This window comes from Rosa chinensis, chromosome 2 (assembly GCF_002994745.2).
Source record: "Rosa chinensis cultivar Old Blush chromosome 2, RchiOBHm-V2, whole genome shotgun sequence".
In the NCBI taxonomy this organism is placed as follows: Eukaryota; Viridiplantae; Streptophyta; class Magnoliopsida; order Rosales; family Rosaceae; genus Rosa; species Rosa chinensis.
The window spans coordinates 14,979,432-14,999,624 of NC_037089.1; the positions used below are offsets into that span (position 1 = coordinate 14,979,432).

Genomic DNA, 20,193 nt, shown 5'->3' on the forward strand with positions numbered 1-20,193 from the left:
TATTGATATTGATAAAGTTTCCTCAAGAAAATGTAAAGCCCATAATGTAATGTAATTTGCTGAGTCGTCCAACCACACCAGCACATTAGCACAAACCTGATGTTTGAGATTTCAATTTCATCTAGAATGAGTTTGGATTATATGTCATGTTATCATTTAACGGTAGATTGAAGATCAAAGTCATAAGGGCACAAAATTGTTACAAATTTAGAACCCGTGTAACCCCAACACCGGGCAGTAAAATGTGATCGACCATTTCGTTCATAACATATCAAACATTTTATTGCAATGCAAAGCAAAAGAGCATTGGAAATCCATTTTTTGAAAACAATGTTTTATGCTTTATGGCATCTGGATTGTAACTATAATTGCCATACCACACACATATGAGACAGAGTAAACATGAAGGTTAATCATGTACTTCTCTCATTCAAAATGTCAATCTCAGCGGGCTATTTAAAAATAATCCCCTCTGTAATGCTTTTGGATAATGATAGTACTAAATGTAATTATATTGTTTTATGGAAAATAAGAAAATTAATATACATCCAGATTGTAAACTTTCAGTTTCATTGCAAGGTCACTTTTCTCAACGCAGCTCATACATGCAACATAACGTTCCAACAAAAGAGCACTAATTCCTTTAGCAAATGCAAACCAGCCACCAGAAAATTTGGTTGATATAAAGTTGAATACTATCATGACAAAAGTACTCATCATGTGAGACTGAAGGATCATAATTGAGATTAATAAGATTTATATTTACTGAAAAGAGTAAAGGCATTTCCTAGTACTAGCTTAATGCATTTTCAGATAAACTGTTCCAAGTTGGATATCAAAACACCAGCACTAGACCTCCTAGTGGCTCCTACAGAGCAATAAGATCAGAACATCAATTTAGGGAAGACAAATCAAAACACGATAGAGATGCTTTTCAACTTGATTTCATCCTTGGGTCGGTTTCCCCTGAAACTAAAAAGAAAAGAACAAAAACGGCAGACTTGATGGAGCACATATTCACTACCCCAGCAGATTTACTTACCTGCAGGGGACCAGGTGAACTATGTAGCTTCTATGTGGCTCGGAAAAAGACAACATCAAATACAACCTGGATGTTGTCGGTCAACATGAAAATACAAGCACCACCCTCTTTCAAATCATTATCTTGCACAAATTCAAACCAACCAGTTTGGAATGTGGTTCTTGCTGCAGTATAACGTAAGTTGACAGACCAAGTTCTTTTACTTGCAACCCGAAGGATGGCATGTCTAGGCTGCTTAACAAGATATCTATTGGCAAACTTGGCTGGCAAATACTGAAGAAGAAAAAGATATATCAAGAAAGACAGTAACAAAGTTTATAAGACCAATATAAATGTAAAAGATATTATTTTTGCAGAAGTTGTGATGGTCGAGAAGGGTTTTCTGTAAAGAAAGCTTACCAAATAATGTCCAGTGATATACGAGGAATGTAATGAAATCCTGAAATCAGGGTTTGCAGATTTGAAACCATTAGCTCTCTGAAGAGCTATGTATTTTCCATAACTTGCCATAACAGGACCAGGCATCTTCCTAGGAACCTCAGGTCCTCCTTCAGTGAATTTTTGAGTTCTGGAACTAGGTCTCATTCTCTTATGAATCTTGGATGCCAATGGAGATTTCTCCTTTCTTTTCAGATGAGGTGGAAAATGATCCAAGATTTCAATTGATTCATCATCACTATCCTCTTCATCTTCATCTTCATCTTCATCATCCTCATCATCACCATCATCAATGTCTGCAGGCCCTTGACAATGGTAATGGAAGTGATGGCATTTATACCAAGTCTGTTTGGCACTTGATCAAATAACATTCCTATGCTAACAAACAAGTTACCTGGTGATAAGGTGCGATTTGCAGTATTTATCCTAACTTCAAATACAAGTCTGTTGCTGTCAATCAACACAAACTCACACACATCTCCATCTTTTATATTCTTGTCTCTCACAAAGTTAGTCCAACCAGACTGAAATTTGGCTCTTCCTTTTGTTTCTTCATATGTCAATTTAACAGGCCAAGTTTTCCTTCTACCCGAAACTTGAAGTATAGCATTACTAGGCTGCATAAGAAGATGTGTCTGGACAAACGTTTTAGGCAGCCACTGAAAGTGAAAAGGAAATTAAAGAAGAAAAACACAATCACTACATTTTCGAAGAGAGAACATACATTTACGAGAAAGTATCTTTGCTCAAGTCTAGTTCACACGCATGAAATATATATAAATTTGTTCCCACAGAAAACTTACCAAATTTTTTTGAATGATATAAGAGCTATGCATGGGAACTTTGAAAGAACGCTTGTAAGATTTAGCTCTCCTAAAAACTCTTGGTGTCTGTTTTCGGCATCTTTGAGTGCTTGATGTGCCTCCCCCATCTCTTTTCGCTGGAAAATCATGTTTCCCTGCTAAAAATTATAACAGGATGTATAAGTTACAAGCTAGATTCAAATGGAAGAAACACATAGTCAGGTTAAACTTAGAAAATGGTACATACTTTTCATATCTGATTTTGACCAATGTGTCTCTTTCTTCACACGCTCCTCAAAATTGACATTGATTTCTGCTTTAGGACTCAAAACTGTTCTGTTTTGCTTGTGAGACAGAGCAGTTCGTCGAACATCCTCTGAGATCTCAAGAGATATATCATCATCTTGATCACCTTCTTCACTTTCGAGCATGCTTGTGGTATAGTCAATCTCCATGTTGTTGCTTCCATCAAATATGGAAACCTGAAACCTAGAATCCCCTTCATACCCGAAAAGTAGCGAGTAGCCTTTCTCAAGAGAGTGAAACTTAGAGAACTCTGGCCAGCCTTTCCTAAACCAAACCTCTTTATTGTAGCTTGTGAGTCCTATTTCCCATTCTGGACCACATGGGAGCTTAAAGTATACTAGATTTGATAGATCTTCTCCATATTTATCCAAAAAGCTCTTTGGAATCCCCTGCACACCAAAAATAATTCTGATCTTTCTGTGGGCTAAAAATGAAGCATCTCAATAATAGCATATGAACTGCAACAAACAACTGGTGCAGTGGTAAAAGTGGGAGTAATCATTTGTGAAAATCAATGTCGATGGTGCCAGGGATGAAACCAACCATACAAGTGGGGTGGGAGTATCATTAGAAATCATAGAGGTTTCTCTATTGCGGGTGCAAGTCTACATGGGAACCACAACTCTTCCATAGAAGTGGAAGCGGATGCAGTGGTAAAAGGTCTTCAGTTTGCAGCCCATTTGAAGCTTAAAAATATCATTCTGGAAGGTGACTGCCTTGAGATCGTTAGGGCCTTGGAGAATCAGGCCACCCCTCACAGTTGGAAGATCTCTCCCATGCTTTCTAGAGCTGCTCACCTCTTACCTTCGTTCACCGGAATCAGATGGAGCTGGATCCCCAGAGAAGCTAACCGTGTTGCGGATGCAGCGGCTAAGCTTGCTAAAACGAGGTTGTGCTCTCAGGATTGGGCTAATAGGCCCCCAACCTCCCTCCTGTCTATTTTGAGAAGTGATGGTCTTCCTGGCCCTCCCTAACTATCCATCAGTTTGCTACAGTTTGTTTCTGTTTTGTTAGTAGGCTCTAGTTGTAGGTTCCATCTTATGTGTTTGTCTCCTTTCTTTCCCTGCAAGTCTTGCCTTTCTGGCCTTTGCAATGAATTTTTCTTCAGACCAAAAAAAAAAAAAAAAACTGCAACAAACAACTAGAGTCTTCATCTTAAAGCTAACCACACCCTAATCTCCAAACACACCCCCAACACCCAAAAAAAAAAAAAAAAAAACTATCCTATTCAAAATTCAAGATTTAACATGTGATGATCTTAATTATGAATCCCCTAATAACTTGAAAACAACCAAACTTGAACAAAATTACAAATAATAAACCAAAATCTCGTAGCTGGGGATATGTTCACCAGTCAAAGTTAACGGAACAAAGCTGTTGAGAATCCTCGCATGTTTCTCATGTCCAAAACACAAACTAAAATCCAAAGAAACCATAAAGACTAAGATTCTCTCTTTGTTAAAGAAACCTTGTTCTTCAACAAGTACAGAGAGAGAGAGAGAGAGAGAGAGAGAGAGAGAGAGAGAGAGGAGATGCTTACGAGCTTTCTGTCTCTGGAAGTGTCGTCTGAAATAACCGTGAGAAAACGCCGGGGAGTGGTGGAAGACGATCTTGGCCGGTGATCATCACATTTCCGGCGAAGATACGAAGAAGCCATCGTCTAAGTTCAGAAGCAGAGCTTTAGTGAGTAAATGCGGGCAACCGGAAACTAGCTGGCCAGTTACTTTTTCACTTGTTCAAGTGCTCAGTTACTCACCTCATCAATTCTCAACTACAAAGTAAATGTTTTGATTTGACTAGCTGGAGAGAAAAAGCTGGCCAGCTTAGTACTAATTATCACACCACCACCCTCTCAGTGAACTCGTTGTCTGTATTGACCCTTTTTTTTTTAAACCGATAAGGGATTAGGCAATATTAGTTCCTCGGAGGTAGACAATGTAGAAAACAAGTCCCACCCTCAATCCTAAAGAAGAGGGGCATATATACCACATTCTGGAAACCCACCGCCCGTCCCCTTATTGTAAAATTTTATTAATGAAAAAGCTAAAATTACAAAAACATGGGACAAAAAAGTACCCCCAAGTACAATGCAGAAAAAATAAAAGATGGAAAAACTGAATTTCATCTGCTACTGTAAAAATGTTACAACATAACCATAAACATGTGGTGTTGCAGTAAATCCTTGCTTCAATGGAACCATGAGTCCACCAACTTTTAGGAATCACGCTAATAGGGAAAACCCTAGTCATCCATTCGAAGAAAAAGAGAGAGAGCAGGCGGTGGAACCTCATGCCATACCAACGAAGAAGAAGCCGAACCCAAGTTCACCATTCTGTCTGCAACAATATTCCTTTCACGAAGAACATGAGAGCAATAAAAGGACATCAATCAGATGCGTGATAAGCAATTTAACCATGCAATACGAAGAGGCCATGGTGGAGAGAAGGAAGAGGAGGTAATGCATGCAAGAACACTAGTAGAATCACTCTCAAGCCAAATATAGCGCCAACCAAACTGAAAAGCATAGTCAATCCCAAGAATAACTCCCATTAATTCGGCAAAGAAACCAGTTTGGTTACCTAGTCCATGACAAAAACCACCAATGTAATGACCAGTACCATCTCTAAACACACCACCACAAGCTGCAGGCCCAGGATTACCCTTAGCCAAGCCATCAGTATTAAGTTGAACCCATGGAGAAATTGGGGGATGCCATAGAACCAATCTTGAAGCAGTGTGAGACCTTGAGGTAGGTTGAATACCCAGCCCAATCAATAAATTGTTATCTAAAATACCACTTGAGTGACTGGGCATGTGGGGAGCAGCGAAACGAAGCCAAGCTTTAGTGGACCGGAAAACTCTTATAAGAGAAGGAGGTTTATCATCAAAGCGTAGCCTATTGCGTGTCTTCCATATAGCCATTAATACATAAAGACAGCCACCAATCCAAAGATTTTTCAGTTGAGGAGAAAAAGGCTTACATGCGATTGTGTTTAGAAAATCACCAATAGAACCATTAGAAGGCACTGAGTCCCAAAGCAACATGCCAACCATTGCCAAACATGTTGAGCAAAGGTGCATGAGACAAATAAGTGATCTGAGTCCTCCAAATAGCTAAAATCATAGAGCCACGTCGTTGAAGTTGATCATCAGTGGGCAACTTATTATGCAAGAGATGCCACGCTAGCATAGAGTAACGTGGAGGAATGAAATGCCGCCATATCTTTGTTGCCCAATCAACCGATGCTAGGCGCTGGTGAACAAGCTCATAATCCTCTAAAAAAGAAAAATGCCCAGAGCTAGAAGTTTCCCAAATTAAGAGATCAGGTGTTGAGTCAATGGGAAGAGGTGTATGAAGAATTTCAGCAGCCAAAGTAGGAAAAGTACACACAATGATCATTATGCTTGTTTATTTTTCAGTTGCATTTAGTTCAGTTGATGAAATTTTATGAACTAAGAGTTACATTATGAACCAGAAGCCTACAGTAGGGCTCACTAGCTCCCTAACCATATAATCTTCCATATCTTGTACTTGCCTAAAATAAGAACCAATACATTAAAATCTAACATCGATCCCTTTCGCCTCCTTAACTTTGTGAACTTTTCATATGCTTATGGACTTGTCAAGTTCAAGAGAAGTGAGCTAGAGACACCATTTTGGAATTCATGGAGCAACCAGATTCGACTTTAAATTATCGATTTTTCTGTTTTTCAACCGGCCTCATCAGTGTGACTCCCATGCATGGTCTCCACATTACCTAAAATAGCCAAGTTGCAGGTTCTGGTAGATCAGTATGTAGACGCACGCCATGATAATGCATGCAGACAAGAATACTTCTCATATACATTGGTAGAATTACAGTTTGATTCATCAATTGGTAATGAACTGCCTCCTAATTTGACTCTTATTAAAAAGAACTATCTTGTTTACGTTCCACACCATGCATTATGCATATGGTTAGCTGTCACTAGAATACAGTGTCATTTTGTATGATCTTAATGAAGATTACGAAAAAAGCAATAACATAGATGTTACATTGATGCATTTTCAAATGAACTGTCCAGAAGGACATAAATGACACCAGCATTACATGCCTTTCTGAGGACTTTTTTTTTTGGGCTCCAGGAAGTTTCATTCAAACAAAAGAGAAATAGTACTAGCTAGACTCCAATGCCTAGGATAAGAACAGATGGGCTTCATAGCTGAAATGGACAAGCCATAATTTCAAGTCAACAACTTAACAAAAACCAGATAAGAAAATGGGATTAGTTATAGGACATTTCATTAAATGCAGTAGCAAGCTCAAGATCTTGATCAAAACAACATAAGAGATCTCGTACATTGATTCATGGCAGGGTCTTTAAGATTAAACTTGAATAGATTCTTGGCAGTGGGTTGCTTTCTTTTAAAAACAAAATAAAGATAAGATCGACAACACATTTGTAAATTCTGCGGCTGGCAATGCTACTGAAATTACTTGCCTGCAAGAAATATGGTGGAATTTGCAGCTTCTATGTGTTGCGGTAAACATGAACATCAAATATAAACTTGGTATCATCAATCAATTCAAAGGCACACACATCATCCTCTTTCAAATTAAGGCCATGCACAAACTCAATCCAACCATCTTGGAAGCCAGCTAGTTCATCTGCAAAATAGAACTTGACAGACCAAGGTTCCCCATTTGAACCCTGTAGCTTGACATGACTAGGCCGCTTATCAAGATGCTTCTTGGCAAAATCAAATGGCAACTCCTGAAAACGGAAAAGGGAGAGCATAAAAGACAGTAAGAGCCTAAGAGGATTTAGAAAAAGAAAACAACATATGAGTGGTGTTCAATTGGTGACCAAGTGACCAAGAATTTTGTTCGTCACCATCTTTGGATTTAATATGAGTATGCATTAAATGCAAGAATTTAGATTTTTAATTTCAACTCTTATTCAAGAATGGATGATCACAATTCATGATCACTGGTGAACAAGTGAACACCTCTGAAGGATATCCATGATATTAATCTGCAAAAGTTGTCAAGACTAGGGAAAAATACCAGAAAAGGTGCAAGGACATCCCTGTGATGCATTGCGTGCACGAAATAAGGTTCTACAGAGTGGAAATGCTGAGCTCTCCAAAGAGCCTTATTTTTTCCCCTGGCCATCATTGGGTTCATGCTCCTTGGAACATCAGAATGAGGTTTTACATCCTTGAAGGCCTTAGCTCTCTGAAGAGCTATATCATTTCCCGTGACTGTTATTGGATGAAAATTCCTTGGAACACCAGGTCTTTGTTTTAAGAATTGTCCAGTACTTGTTGAAGCACCAACATCTTTGATGCTACTTTTTGTACTTGAACTTAATCTCTTTCTCTTGTGAAGCTGTTGTGGTGATGAATATTCAATATCTTCATCTTCATCTTCCTCTTCATCGTTGTGGGCGTTGTCAACACCATAATCATCACCTTCATCATCACTATAATCTTCATCACTAGTATCATCATCAACCTCATTCTTACTATCCTCATCATCTTTGATGTTGTCATTAGCATCATCAATGTCTACACGCCCCTCACATTAGATAGAAGTGATGGTGGAGTCAGTATCTAGCCACTTTACTCTAATAACAATTCCAAATTTAACAGAACTTACCTGGTTGCAAGGTGGATTTTGCAGCTACTATGACAACAAATGAAAATGTATTTTCATCAGTCAACACAAACACACACTCATCTTCAATTTTCAAATTATTGTCTCTCACAAACTTGGTCCAACCGGACTGGAATTTGGCTCTTTTTCTCCCAACCTCATATTTCAATCCAACATGCCAAGTTGTCGTCCTACCGGGAACATGCAGCTCAGCATTACTAGGATTATTACTGAGATGTTTCTGAGAAAATCTAGAACACAACCACTGAAAACAAAAGGAAATTAAACATGAAAAAGATGGTATTAACTTTTTTGAACAAAGGATAATTCAGGTTCTGATCAGTAAACGAAAGCATATTTCCTTTATTCTTGTTCACACAAACATGAGCTATAAGTACATATATTAATTAGCATATGGTTGCCTGTAGAAGCTTACCAAACAATGATTGATAGCAGACTTCTGTAGGACTTTTTTGAAAGAACGGTGAGTGTTTTCATTAGCTGCATAGTCATCATTGGTATCATGAAGCCCACGGTCATCTTTATCATCCACATCATCTTCATCAATGCCTTCAGGTTCATCCCAAGGGATCGAAGTGAGGGCATATCCATAGCAATTAGATAATGTATGTCGGCTAATTATATAAACTGTAACTCAAAAAAGAGCAGATACTAACCTGGTGATGAGGTTGCAACTTCTGTTCTGCGGAAAATATTAACTTCAAACAAAAGTTCAATTTTGTCAATCAACATAAAACCACAAACATCACCAGCATTCAACTTATTGCCTTGAACAAATTTATTCCAACCACTCTGCAATCGGAATCTGGCTCTTTCTATATCATATTTCATTTCAACAGCCCAATATCGCCTTGTACTCCCTTCCGAAACACGAAGGCTAACATTACCAGAATTCTTACTAAGATTTGTCAACATATTCTTGGAGATCTCAGTTGACAGCCACTGAGAATAAAAAGGAAAGTAAGAAAAAACATAAAACATATTAGGAAATTGAGAACAGCAATTCTGGTAAGGAAAAGGAAGTAGGAACTACTTCAATTTTTAAATTGCTTAATAGTTTAACACTGACAAGATCTATTAGTACAGAACTTACGAGCATATGTCCTTTGATATATGAGGAGTGCATGGTAACCAAGAAACAGGAAGGGTTTCTGGACTTGAATTCATTAGCTTTCTGAAAAGCTGTAACTTCTCCACCTGTAGCCGAGGAGTCCATCCTCATAGGAACCTTGGTTGTTGGTTTTCGGGATCTTTGAGTAGTACTAGACTTGCCTCCCTCATCTTTGTTGGCAGAAAGATCCGTTTCCCCTGTTGAAAGATTAATGGCAGAAAAACCCAATATCAAACAAAGTTAACACATGCATGTTGATGTTGATTAATTTATATTGTAATTACCACCACTTGAAGTTGCTTCTTTCTTCTTTTGAGGCTGTTGAGGCCTAGCCAGTGGAGAATGATCATTTACACCATTTTCTTGCATATCAGTGCTTTTGATAGGATAGTCGATCTCTATTTTTGATTTATCATAGATTTTAACTTTGAATCTGGAATTCCCTTCATATTGAAAATCTATCGAGCCGTTGGACTGTAGCGAGTAAAACTTGAAAAAATCTTCCCAACCCTTCTCGAACCAAAAGTGACCTTTGTGTTCTGTGACTTCTACTTTCCATTCTGTACCACATGGAAGCTTAAGATGTATATCCTTTGATAGCTCTTTTTCATATTTCTCCCGACATTTCTTCAAATAAATCCTAGGAATTTTCTACATAACAGAAAATAAAACTTGTTCATAAAGATTCTCTCAAAATGAAAAATCAACCCTTTCAGTAACATGCATGTGTTAGAAATGAATCATAGAGAGAGAGAGAGAGAGAGAGCTGCTTACGAGGTATGCAGTGGGACTGTCCTCCGACATAGACCTAAGGAAACTGCAATTGGTAGGAGAAAACTTTTGTCGAGGATCCTTCTTCCGGCAAAGAGAAGTCATGGTTGAAGTTCAAGAGCTTAAAGATCTAGATGAGTTCTAAACTATGTATTTGGTTTTCAACTTTGTCTTCCCCTGTGGAAACGAAAGGGTATTTTCACTATTTTGTTTCAGGTTACAGCTCCCACAGTGAAAGTTAGAGAATCAAGAGTTAGCTAGGTCCTTAAATAGGAATTAATTAAGTCGCTTCAAGTGGACGTAGTAATTAATTACTGAGTTGGAAATAGGAATCCCCCTTGACTTGGTCAACTTGTCATAGAAATTAGGTAGCTTCAAGTGGACGTAGTAATTAATTACTGAGTTGGAACTTTAAATAAATCGGTTTTTCAGTTCTTCAACCTCATTAGTGCTAGTCCTATGCATGTCCTCTACATTACCTGTTGAAAATAGCCAAGTTGCAGCTTCTGGTGGTTAATCAATATGAAGATGCAGCCATGATAATGCATGCAGACGATCTAGAAATCTCCTCAGTCCTCATATACATTGTTAGAATTTTTCAGATTAATTTCGTCGATTGGCAATGAACTACCTACTACGATGTGCTTGAAGGTTGTAATGGTTGCTAAAATTTTATCAATATTATCTTGTTTACGTCCCACACCATTATGCATATGGTTAATTAGCCATCAGTAATGATTATAATGAAGATTACCGAAAAAACAGCAACAGGGATGCTAGATTGATGCCTTTTCAAATGAAATGTCCTGAAGGACAAAAATGATATTAATATAGCAGCAATATATAACTCATAAATTACATGCCTTCCTAAAGGCATTTTTTGGTTTGCTCTCTGGGAATTTTCATTCAATGTATGTATGTAATATAATACTAGAGATTCCAACATCCAAGATAAGAACATGGACAAGCCAGAATAGTACTTAGTCACTATTTAAGAAACAAACAGAAACTAAGATAGGGGATAGGGCACTGCATCACTGGGTTAGAGAAATGAAGTAGCAAGGTCAAGATCTTGGTCTATACAACAGTAGAGATCTCCTAGATTACTCTGCATCATTAGGTTACAAAAGCACAGCAGCAAGCTCAATATTACAGATCTCGTACGCCAATTCATATATTGCAGGGTCTTTAAAACTTTCAACTTGATTAGCCAAGGCAGTTGCCTATTTTCAAAACAAGAAAATTATAAGAGACAAAATGTACATGTGCAAATTCTGCAGACGGCAAAGCTACATAAATTACTTGCCTGCAAGCTTCTATGTGGTGTGGAAAATGTGAACATCAAACAGAAACTTTCTCTTCTCAGTCAACTCAAAGCCACATGCATCACCCTCTTTCAGATTATGGCGTTGCACAAATTCAATCCAACCGCCCTGGAAGCTAGCTCCTTTGCTGAAATGTAACTCGACAGGCCAATATATGTCATTTGAACCCCACAGGCTGACATGACTAGGCCTCTTATCAAGATGTTTCTGGACAAAAGCAGATGGCAACTTCTGAACACAGAAAGGCAGAGCATGAAACAGAGTAAGAAGACTCAAAAAGAAAAGGATATGTATGATTTTTCTCTGTAAAAGGAACTGAGTTTGCTTTGTTCTTTTTACAAGACATCTGTAGAAGGAATCGAGCATAATTTCTATTGCAGAACACAGTTGTCTAGACTCAAGAAACTTACAAGAAAAGATTCGTGGACATTTCTGGCAGTCATTGGAACCACAAAATGAGGTTCTACATACTTGAAGACTTTAGCTCTCTGAAGAGCTATATCATTTTTCGTGGTCCTTACTGGATGCATACTCCTTGGAACACCAGGTCTTCGTTTTAAAAATTGTCCAGTACTAGTCGAAGCACCAACATCTCTGATGCTACTTTTGGTACTTGAACTTGATCTCTTTCTCTTGTGAAGCTGTTGTGCTGTTGAATATTCATCATCTTCATCGCTGTGGTCGTTTTCATCATCAGAATGATCACCTTCATCATCACTAGTATCATCATCGTCCTCATTCTTATTATCCTCATCATCTTTGATGTTGTCATTAGCATCATCAATGTCTATACGCTCCTCACATTAGATGGAAGCGATGGTGGAGTCAGTATCTAGCCACTTTGCTCAAATAACAATTTGAAAATTAACAGAACTTACCTGGTGGCAAGGTGGATTTTGCAGCTACTATGACAACTTCAAATGAAAATATATTTTCATCAGTCAACACAAACACACACTCATCTCCAATGTTCAAATTATTGTCTCTCACAAACTTGGTCCAACCAGACTGAAATTTGGCTCTTTTTCTCCCAACCTCATATTTCAATCCAACACACCAAGTTGTCGTCCCACCAGGAACATGCAGCTCGGCATTACTAGGCTTATCACTGAGATGTTTCTGAGAAAACCTAGAACATAACCACTGAAAACAAAAGGAAATTAAACACGAAAAAGATGGTAATAACTTTTTTGAACAAAGGATAATTCAGGTTCTGCTCAGTAAAAGAAAGCATCTTTCCTTTATTCTTGTTCACACAAAGATGAGCTATAAGTACGTATATTAATTAGCATATTAGCATATGGTTGCCTGTAGAAAGCTTACCAAACAATGACTGATAGAAGACTTCAGTAGGACAGTTCTGAAAGAACGGTGCCTGTTTTCATCAGCTGCATAGTCATCATTGGCATCATGAAGCCCATGGTCATCTTTGTCATCCACATCATATTCATCATAGCCTTCAGGTTCATCCCAAGGGATGGAAGTGAGGGCATTATCCATATTAATTAGATATGTGTGTCAATTAATTATATAAACAGTAACTCAAAAATAGCAGATACTAACCTGGTGATGAGGTTGCAACTTCTGTTCTGCGGAAAATATTAACTTCAAATAAAAGTCCAATTTCGTCAATTAACATAAAACCACAAACATCACCAGCATTCAAATTATTTCCTTGAACAAATTTATTCCAACCACTCTGCAACCGGAATGTGGCTCTTTCTGTATCATATTTCATTTCAACAGTCCAAAGTCCCCTTGTACTCCCTTCCGAAACACGAAGGCTAACATTACCAGAATTCTGACCAAGATATGTTAACATATTCATGGAGATCTCAGTTGACAGCCACTGAGAATAAAAAGGAAAGTAAGAAAAAACACAATAGGAAATTCAGAACAACAGTTCTGATATATATGGAAAAGGAAATATTTTAATTTTTAAATTGCCTAATATAGTTTAACTCTGACAAGATCTATTAGAACAGAACTTACGAGCATAGTTCCTTTGATATATGAGGCGTGCATGATAACCAAGAAGCAGGAAGGGTTTCTAGACTTGAATTCTTTAGCTCTCTGAAGAGCTGTAGCTTTTCCACCTATAGCCGAGGAGTGCATCCTCATAGGAACCTCGGTTGTTGGTTTTTGGGATCTTTGAGTAGTACTTGACTTCCCTCCCTCATCCTTTTCGGCAGAAAGATCCTTTTTCCCTGTTGAAAGATTAATGGCAGATCAAACCAAGTTAACACATGCATATTGAGGTTGATCAATTTCTATTGTAATTACCACCACTTGAAGTTGCTTCTTTCTTCTTTTGAGGCAGTGGAGGACTAGCCGGTGGAGAATGATCATTTACACCATTTTCTTGCATATCAGGGCTTTTGATAGGATAGTCAATCTCTGTTTTTGATTTATCAAAGATGTTAACTTTGAATCTGGAATTTGCTTCATATTGAAAAGCCAGCGAGTCGCGTGACTGGAGGGAGTAAAACTTGCAAAAATCTTCCCAACCCTTCTCGAACCAAAAGTGACCATTGTGACCTGTGACTTCTACTTCCCATTCTGTACCACATGGAAGCTTAAGATGTACAACCTTTGATAGCTCTTTTCCATATTTCTCCTGATATTTCTTCACATAACTCGTAGGAACTTTCTACATAACAGGAAAAAAAAAAAAAACTAGTTTCATAAAGTTTTTCCTTCTCAAAATGAAAAATCAACATTTTCAGAAGCATCTGATTAATAGCATAACTTTGACAAAAGAGCTAATATAATAATTAGTAGCAATAGAGGGATAGAGCAAATAATTATAAAGATAGAGACAGATCTAGAGCTTCTTATAATCATCCTAAACCCTAAACCCTATTCATCCTATGAAGTTCACTATTGTCCTATGTTTGGTATGCACAAGGATTTTCTGCAGGAAAGGGAAAAGCTAGGAAAATCATTTCTAGGGAAATTCATTTCAGATGTTATTACAACTTTCCTGATTATGCCCCACTGGTGACAATTATTACTGAAGGAAAAGCTCATGAGAATTTTTATTTCCCATCTCCATAAAAACAACAAAAGAATTGATTTCCTTTCGCAAACCAAATGAGCTGGCGTAAACCCTATTGAGAGAGAGAGAGATCTTTACAAGGTTTTTACTTTTTAGCATAAACCCTATTCATCTAATGATGGCATAAATTATACAGGGATTGTTACAAGGTTTTAACCTAAACCCCATTCATCTGATAATGGCATAGGTTATAGTAATAGAGAGATATAGCACATAATTTAGAGAGAGAGAGAGAGAGCTGCTTACAAGGTTTGTTTCTTTAGAACTGCTCTCCGAAATAAACTTAATGAAACTGAATTTGGTAGCAGAAAACTTTGGACGTGAATCGTTTTTCCGGCAAAGAGAAGTCATGATTAAAGTTGAAGAGCTTCAAGATCCCGATATTCTCTTCCGGTGGAAAAGAAAGCTAGGTTATGATCGAATTATTTGACGTTACAGTGAAAGTCAAACAGTCAATACTCACGATCATTGCGCTAGCATACTTAAATCGGACCTGAGTAACCGTTAAGATTTTTGCTAATACGGAATTTACCATTTTCCCTTTTCAGGATTGCATGTTAATTATGTGTCCATGGCCTAAAGAACACAATGATACTGATCATATCCTAACTAAAATTTTTACTGTCTTCCTTTTTTTACGCCTCTGCTCTAGTGAATGGAAGTTACGAAATGAGCAGATAACTAGAAGAGTTCTTTTCCATGCTCAGTCAACCACCTCATAATGCTAGCTAGACACTTCAATGTCAGAGTTTTGGTGCAATTCAACTTTAATCTACGTTTTCGATTTCATCTATGTATGTTGCTCTATCATGTCCGCATTCCATATACGTACAAGTTCTAATAAAAAATAGTCAATCGATATGAAAACAGATACATGATAAACCACAGGTGAAAAAGTGAGTAACTTGCCCACCAATCTTCCACATTTTGTACTGTCCCTTGAGAACCAAGCCCCCCCCCCCCCCCCCTAATTTTGTGAACTTTTCATATTCTTAATTACCGATTTTAAGAGAAGGACATCAAGAGATCTACCAATTTCTTCATGGTTCAATGAGATTCAACTTAATTTAAATTATTCGGTTTCTCTGTTTTCGAATATTTCATCAATGCTACTCGATCTGTCTTGTCCAGCATTCCCTTTCAATAATACTGCCAACAGCTTCTATGGTGCAGACCTTTGAAGGAAAAGTTGGTTAATCAATATGAAGACACACATCACCATTACTTGTGCAGGTAAGGATACTTCTATTATTGGCAAGCCTTCTTGTGATTGATCGAAGAGATTCTTGATTTCCTTATGGATGTTCTCTTGATTAGAAGATTGTAATGTATATTTGCTTGAACTCTATCAATAAAACCTTATTTACATTCCACACACCATATGCATTTGGCACTGTACCACGATCTGTCATAGAAAAATATGTAGAAGCTTAATAACAACTAGAAGATAAAACTTCAGTTTCAGTGCAAGGTCGTTTATCTCAATGGAGCTCAAAGATGCAACATATCCTTTTCTGAGAAAATTTTTAATTCCCTTGAAGATGCAGACCAGCTACCACAGTCCACAGATGACTGAGTTGATCGATCATTGCTAACTAACTAGTTAAACAACTTCATGTCCCCAAATCTATCCACTAACCAGATATCATACATAACATAATGCAGGCATGGATCGTATCACTAGAATGAATGATAGTGAAAATGAACATCATATATAATGCATATGAACCTAAATAACAGCAATAGATTGAGATGCTGGACTAATGCCAATTTCACATGATCCTCATCCGTGAGTTGCCTTTCCTCGAAACCAAACAAGAAAAGAAACAAAACATATACATGTTTTTGTAGAATCCAAATCTATAAATACTAGTCTAGTTTCCTGCAAGGGACAAGCTGATATTTTCTTCTTCTATGTGGTGCGGAAAAAGTGAACGTCAAATAAAAACTTGCTCTTCTTAATCAACTCAAAGGCACACGCATCACCTTCTTCAAAATTATTGCCTCGCACAAAGTCAGTCCAACCACTGCGGAAGCTAGCTTGGTTGCTGAAATGGATATTGACAGACCAAATTTTCCCATTTGAATCCTGCAGGCTCACGTGATTAGGCCTCTCAGTAAGATGTTTCTTGGCAAAACCACATGGCAAATTCTGAAAGAAGAAAGGAAAAGAATGAGATCTATAAGATTAAGAAGAGAAGAAGAGAAAAGGACATTCATGATTGTAATCTGGGAAGAGGAGGTTTGCTTAGATCTTTCCAAACCAAAATCTGTAGAAAGAGGCAAGTGAAATATCTGATTGCTGAGCACATGTAGAATCAAGAAAACTTACCAAAATACCTCCACAGACATAAGTGGGATGCATTGCAACCACGAAAGAAGGTTTTACAGATTTGAAAGCATTAGCTCTCTGAAGAGCATTATCTTTTTTCTTGTTCCCTATTGGACTCATGGTCCTTCGAACATCAGGTCTTCATTTCAAGAATTGTTTATTACTAGTGGAACCATCTACATCTTCGATGTTGCTTTTGGTACTTGAACTTGATCTCTTTCTTTTGTGAATTCGTGGTGCTAATGGATATTCATCATCACAATCACCATCATCATCACAATCACTATCACTGTCATCACCCTCATCTTCAGCTTCATCATCATCTGCATGCCCATCTCAGTGGATGGAAGTGATGCCGCGTAGTCAGTCACTTTGGCACTGCTTCAATCACTAACAATTCAAAAGTTAAGGGACTTACCTGGCAAGGTGCATTTAGCAGCTTCTATATGAACTTCAAATGAAAGTCTAGTTTCATCAGTCAACACAAACTCACAGGCATTTCCAACTTTAAATGATTGTCTCGTACAAACTTGCTCCAACCGGACTGGAATCTGACTCTTTCTGTTGAAACCTCATATTTCAATGAAATAGGCCAAGTTCTCCTCCCACTGGGAAGACTCAGGTTAGCCGTATCAGGCTTCTTAGTAGCGTGTTTGTGGAACTTAGCAGGCACTGGCTGAAAATAATAGGAAATTAAAGAAGATAAAGACGGTAAGAAATTTTTTGAACATATATAGGATATTCGGATTCTGTTCCTTTAATGAAAGTATTATTCAGTAATTATTGTTAGCACATACATATATATGTTATCTATGCATACATGTTATCATCTTGTTGTCTGTAGAAAAAGCTTACCAAACGAGTAGTATAAGACTGTCGTATGATAATTGTGAATGAACGATTGTCATGAGCAGCATCATTATCACCATTGTCATCATCATGCTCGTGATGTGCATCAGCTTCATCAATATCTTCAGATCCATCCCAAGGAATATAATTGATGGCATGCATATATACAGTAATTAGCCTCTATCATATCATTCATATCTAAACAGTAACCTAAATATTTGCAAATAACTTACCCGGTGAGAAGGTGCAATCCACAGCTTCTCTTGCTCGGAAAATCTTAACTTCAAATAAAAGTTCATTTTTGTCAATTAACATGAGGTCACACACATCACCATGATTTAGTTTATTGTCTTGCACAAATTCACTCCATCCAGACTGGAATTTGGCTCTTTCTTTTTCATATTTCATTCCAACAGTCCAAGTTCTCGTTGTGCTCCCTTCCGAAACACGAAGGGTAAGATTACCAGAATTCGTAATAAGATGTTTCACATGCATGGCAAAGTCACTTGGCAGCCACTGAGAGGAAAGAGAAAAGCAAGAAAAAAGACCTTAAGATATCGAGAACAGTGATTCTGCTACAGAGAAGGACCTAGATTTAATTGCTTAGTTCATTTTAACATGGACAAGATCTATGAAATAGAAAACTTACAAGCATATGTTTTTCGATATAAGAGGGGCACATAGGAACCAAAAAACAAGAAGGCTGCTCAGTGTACTTGAATTCTTTAACTGTCTGTACAGCTCCACTTCCTCTTGTAGTCGAAGGGTGCATCCTCCCAAGAACCTCAGTTGTTGGTTTTTGTGATCTTTGAGTATTACTAGACTTGTCTCCCTCATCTACTTCCGCAGGAAGATCCTTTTTGTCTGTCAAAAGATTATAACACATCTCAATGAAAGAAAACACACAAAATCAAACAATTTAATAGATGCATGCTTTAGTTACCACCAATATTTGAACTTGCTATATTGTTCTTTTGAGGCAGCAGAGGACTAGCCGGTGGAAATTGATCATCTACATCATTTTCTTCCTTCTTGGGGGTTTTGATAGGATACTCAATCTCTGAGTTTGTTCTATCAAATATGTTAACTTTGAATCTAGAATTCCCTTCATATTGAAAAACTAGCGAGTAGCGATACTCGATGGAGTAAAACTTGCATAAGGTTTCCCAACCCTTGTCGAACCAAAAGACACCATTATGTCTTGTGACTTCTATTTCCCATTCTGTACCACATGGAAGCTTAAGATGTACGATATTTGATAGCTCTTCTCCATATTTCTTTTCATATTTCTTCACATAACTCCTTGGAACTCTCTACATAACAGAGGGAAAAAAAAAGATTTTATATTTCAAACCCTTTTGTGTGTTGGAAATGAGTCTGAATAATAGCACAAGTTATAGTGATAGCTAAAGGGATAGAGGGGCACAGAGAGAGGTGCTTACAAGATTATTGTCTCTGTGAGTTTTCTCCGAAATGGACTTATGAAAGCTGAGAGGCGTAGCAGAAAATTTTGGTCGCTGATCAATTTTCCAGCAAGGAGAACTCATGGTTGAAGTTTAAGAGTTTCAAGATCCAAACTCTGTTTGCGGAAAAGAAAGGTTATATTTGCAGTGAAAGTTGGACAGTCAATTGTTGGCTAGGTACTTAAATGGGAATAAGTAGCTGAAGTGGACGTAGTAATCAATTACTGATGCATGCACCTAAGTCTATATAATATATGCACAGTCAATAGGCTCTGCTTATTTGACGTTACAGTGAATTTAAAGAGTCCAGACTCCAGAGTTTGCCAGGTACTTAAATAGGACTCGAGAGATTTGGATATTTACCAGTTGCCCTTTTTCATGGTTACATGCCTATTATCATGTCCTAAACACACTTTAGGAAATGCTACAGATCAAAACCAAACTAAGACTTTTACTGTTTCCCTCTTTCAGCCCTCTAGGTACCTTCCACTGTAAAAGTTGCAAGAAGGAGCAGATAACAAGGAGAAAATTTTCTATGCTCCCGACAAACCACCAATTAGTGCTTGACACCAATTCAGAATTCAAGGCACAATCATATTCAACTTTAATTATCCGGTTTTTATTTACTTCATCTATGGCTGCCATGGTCCTGCATTCCCACAATGGAGCCACATTCAAAAAGCAGCTGATTGCATGGCAATAATGGCCAATTACAGCTTAATTTTAGGGTGCAGGGAAAACACAGTACCTTTGAAACAGAAGTCGAATATCGATATGAATATTCAAAAACACATACATCACCATCACTGCACATGAAGGTGAGGATACCTCTCATCTTGGTAGAATTTTTTATGTTAATTGGTTAAATGGTGAGGAAATTTCTTGGTTTGAAGATCTGTCTTGATTTCCTTAACTTCCCCCATCATGTATCACGGAATGACACTGACATACTATCTGGCTAGTATCAAGTAGCAATACATATGGATACATCCATAACTTACCCAATGACACATTGCCCATCAAAAAGACACAAAT

At 37.7% G+C, this 20,193-nt stretch overlaps 6 protein-coding genes across 8 annotated transcripts; all 6 read right to left on the reverse strand.

Annotated features, from left to right (window-relative positions):
* Nucleotides 1-802: 802 nt before the first annotated feature.
* On the reverse strand, nucleotides 803-5,430 carry LOC112191004 (B3 domain-containing transcription factor VRN1). 3 transcript variants are annotated; one of them, XM_040515448.1, is made up of 6 exons: nucleotides 4,130-5,430; nucleotides 2,531-2,978; nucleotides 2,284-2,438; nucleotides 1,875-2,139; nucleotides 1,442-1,785; nucleotides 803-1,315 (listed from the first exon to the last, which is right to left on the reverse strand). In XM_040515448.1, the coding sequence occupies exons 1-6, from the start codon at nucleotides 4,244-4,246 to the stop codon at nucleotides 1,073-1,075; spliced, it is 1,572 nt and encodes a 523-aa protein (XP_040371382.1). In that variant the 5' UTR covers nucleotides 4,247-5,430; the 3' UTR covers nucleotides 803-1,072. The 3 variants fall into 3 exon arrangements, with proteins under 3 accessions (XP_040371382.1, XP_024186299.1, XP_040371381.1); XM_024330531.2 differs by having other exon boundaries at nucleotides 1,442-1,776; nucleotides 2,284-2,441; XM_040515447.1 differs by having other exon boundaries at nucleotides 2,284-2,441.
* Nucleotides 4,978-5,643, reverse strand: LOC112183758. The gene has a single exon (XM_024322094.1). It carries the CDS (start codon nucleotides 5,641-5,643, stop codon nucleotides 4,978-4,980), a length of 666 nt encoding a protein of 221 aa, XP_024177862.1.
* Nucleotides 5,644-6,855: 1,212 nt separating this feature from the next.
* LOC112186590 (B3 domain-containing protein Os11g0197600-like) lies at nucleotides 6,856-10,355 on the reverse strand. Its single transcript, XM_024325056.2, has 8 exons — nucleotides 10,135-10,355; nucleotides 9,645-10,011; nucleotides 9,343-9,557; nucleotides 8,906-9,191; nucleotides 8,665-8,798; nucleotides 8,232-8,493; nucleotides 7,638-8,140; nucleotides 6,856-7,344 (listed from the first exon to the last, which is right to left on the reverse strand). Exons 1-8 carry the CDS (start codon nucleotides 10,234-10,236, stop codon nucleotides 7,102-7,104), a joined length of 2,112 nt encoding a protein of 703 aa, XP_024180824.2. The 5' UTR covers nucleotides 10,237-10,355; the 3' UTR covers nucleotides 6,856-7,101.
* A 972-nt stretch (nucleotides 10,356-11,327) lies between these two features.
* On the reverse strand, nucleotides 11,328-14,970 carry LOC112183761 (B3 domain-containing protein LOC_Os12g40080). The gene is made up of 8 exons (XM_040513131.1): nucleotides 14,761-14,970; nucleotides 13,740-14,106; nucleotides 13,449-13,663; nucleotides 13,020-13,305; nucleotides 12,780-12,913; nucleotides 12,335-12,599; nucleotides 11,867-12,243; nucleotides 11,328-11,687 (listed from the first exon to the last, which is right to left on the reverse strand). Exons 1-8 carry the CDS (start codon nucleotides 14,863-14,865, stop codon nucleotides 11,448-11,450), a joined length of 1,989 nt encoding a protein of 662 aa, XP_040369065.1. The 5' UTR covers nucleotides 14,866-14,970; the 3' UTR covers nucleotides 11,328-11,447.
* A 1,212-nt stretch (nucleotides 14,971-16,182) lies between these two features.
* LOC121051404 (B3 domain-containing protein Os11g0197600-like) lies at nucleotides 16,183-16,971 on the reverse strand. The gene is made up of 2 exons (XM_040513714.1): nucleotides 16,847-16,971; nucleotides 16,183-16,666 (listed from the first exon to the last, which is right to left on the reverse strand). Exons 1-2 carry the CDS (start codon nucleotides 16,964-16,966, stop codon nucleotides 16,427-16,429), a joined length of 360 nt encoding a protein of 119 aa, XP_040369648.1. The 5' UTR covers nucleotides 16,967-16,971; the 3' UTR covers nucleotides 16,183-16,426.
* Nucleotides 16,972-17,120: 149 nt separating this feature from the next.
* Nucleotides 17,121-19,276, reverse strand: LOC112183763 (B3 domain-containing transcription factor VRN1). Its single transcript, XM_040513269.1, has 6 exons — nucleotides 19,138-19,276; nucleotides 18,639-19,008; nucleotides 18,345-18,559; nucleotides 17,929-18,211; nucleotides 17,702-17,817; nucleotides 17,121-17,522 (listed from the first exon to the last, which is right to left on the reverse strand). The coding sequence occupies exons 1-6, from the start codon at nucleotides 19,240-19,242 to the stop codon at nucleotides 17,325-17,327; spliced, it is 1,287 nt and encodes a 428-aa protein (XP_040369203.1). The 5' UTR covers nucleotides 19,243-19,276; the 3' UTR covers nucleotides 17,121-17,324.
* Between the last annotated feature and the right edge of the window lie 917 nt (nucleotides 19,277-20,193).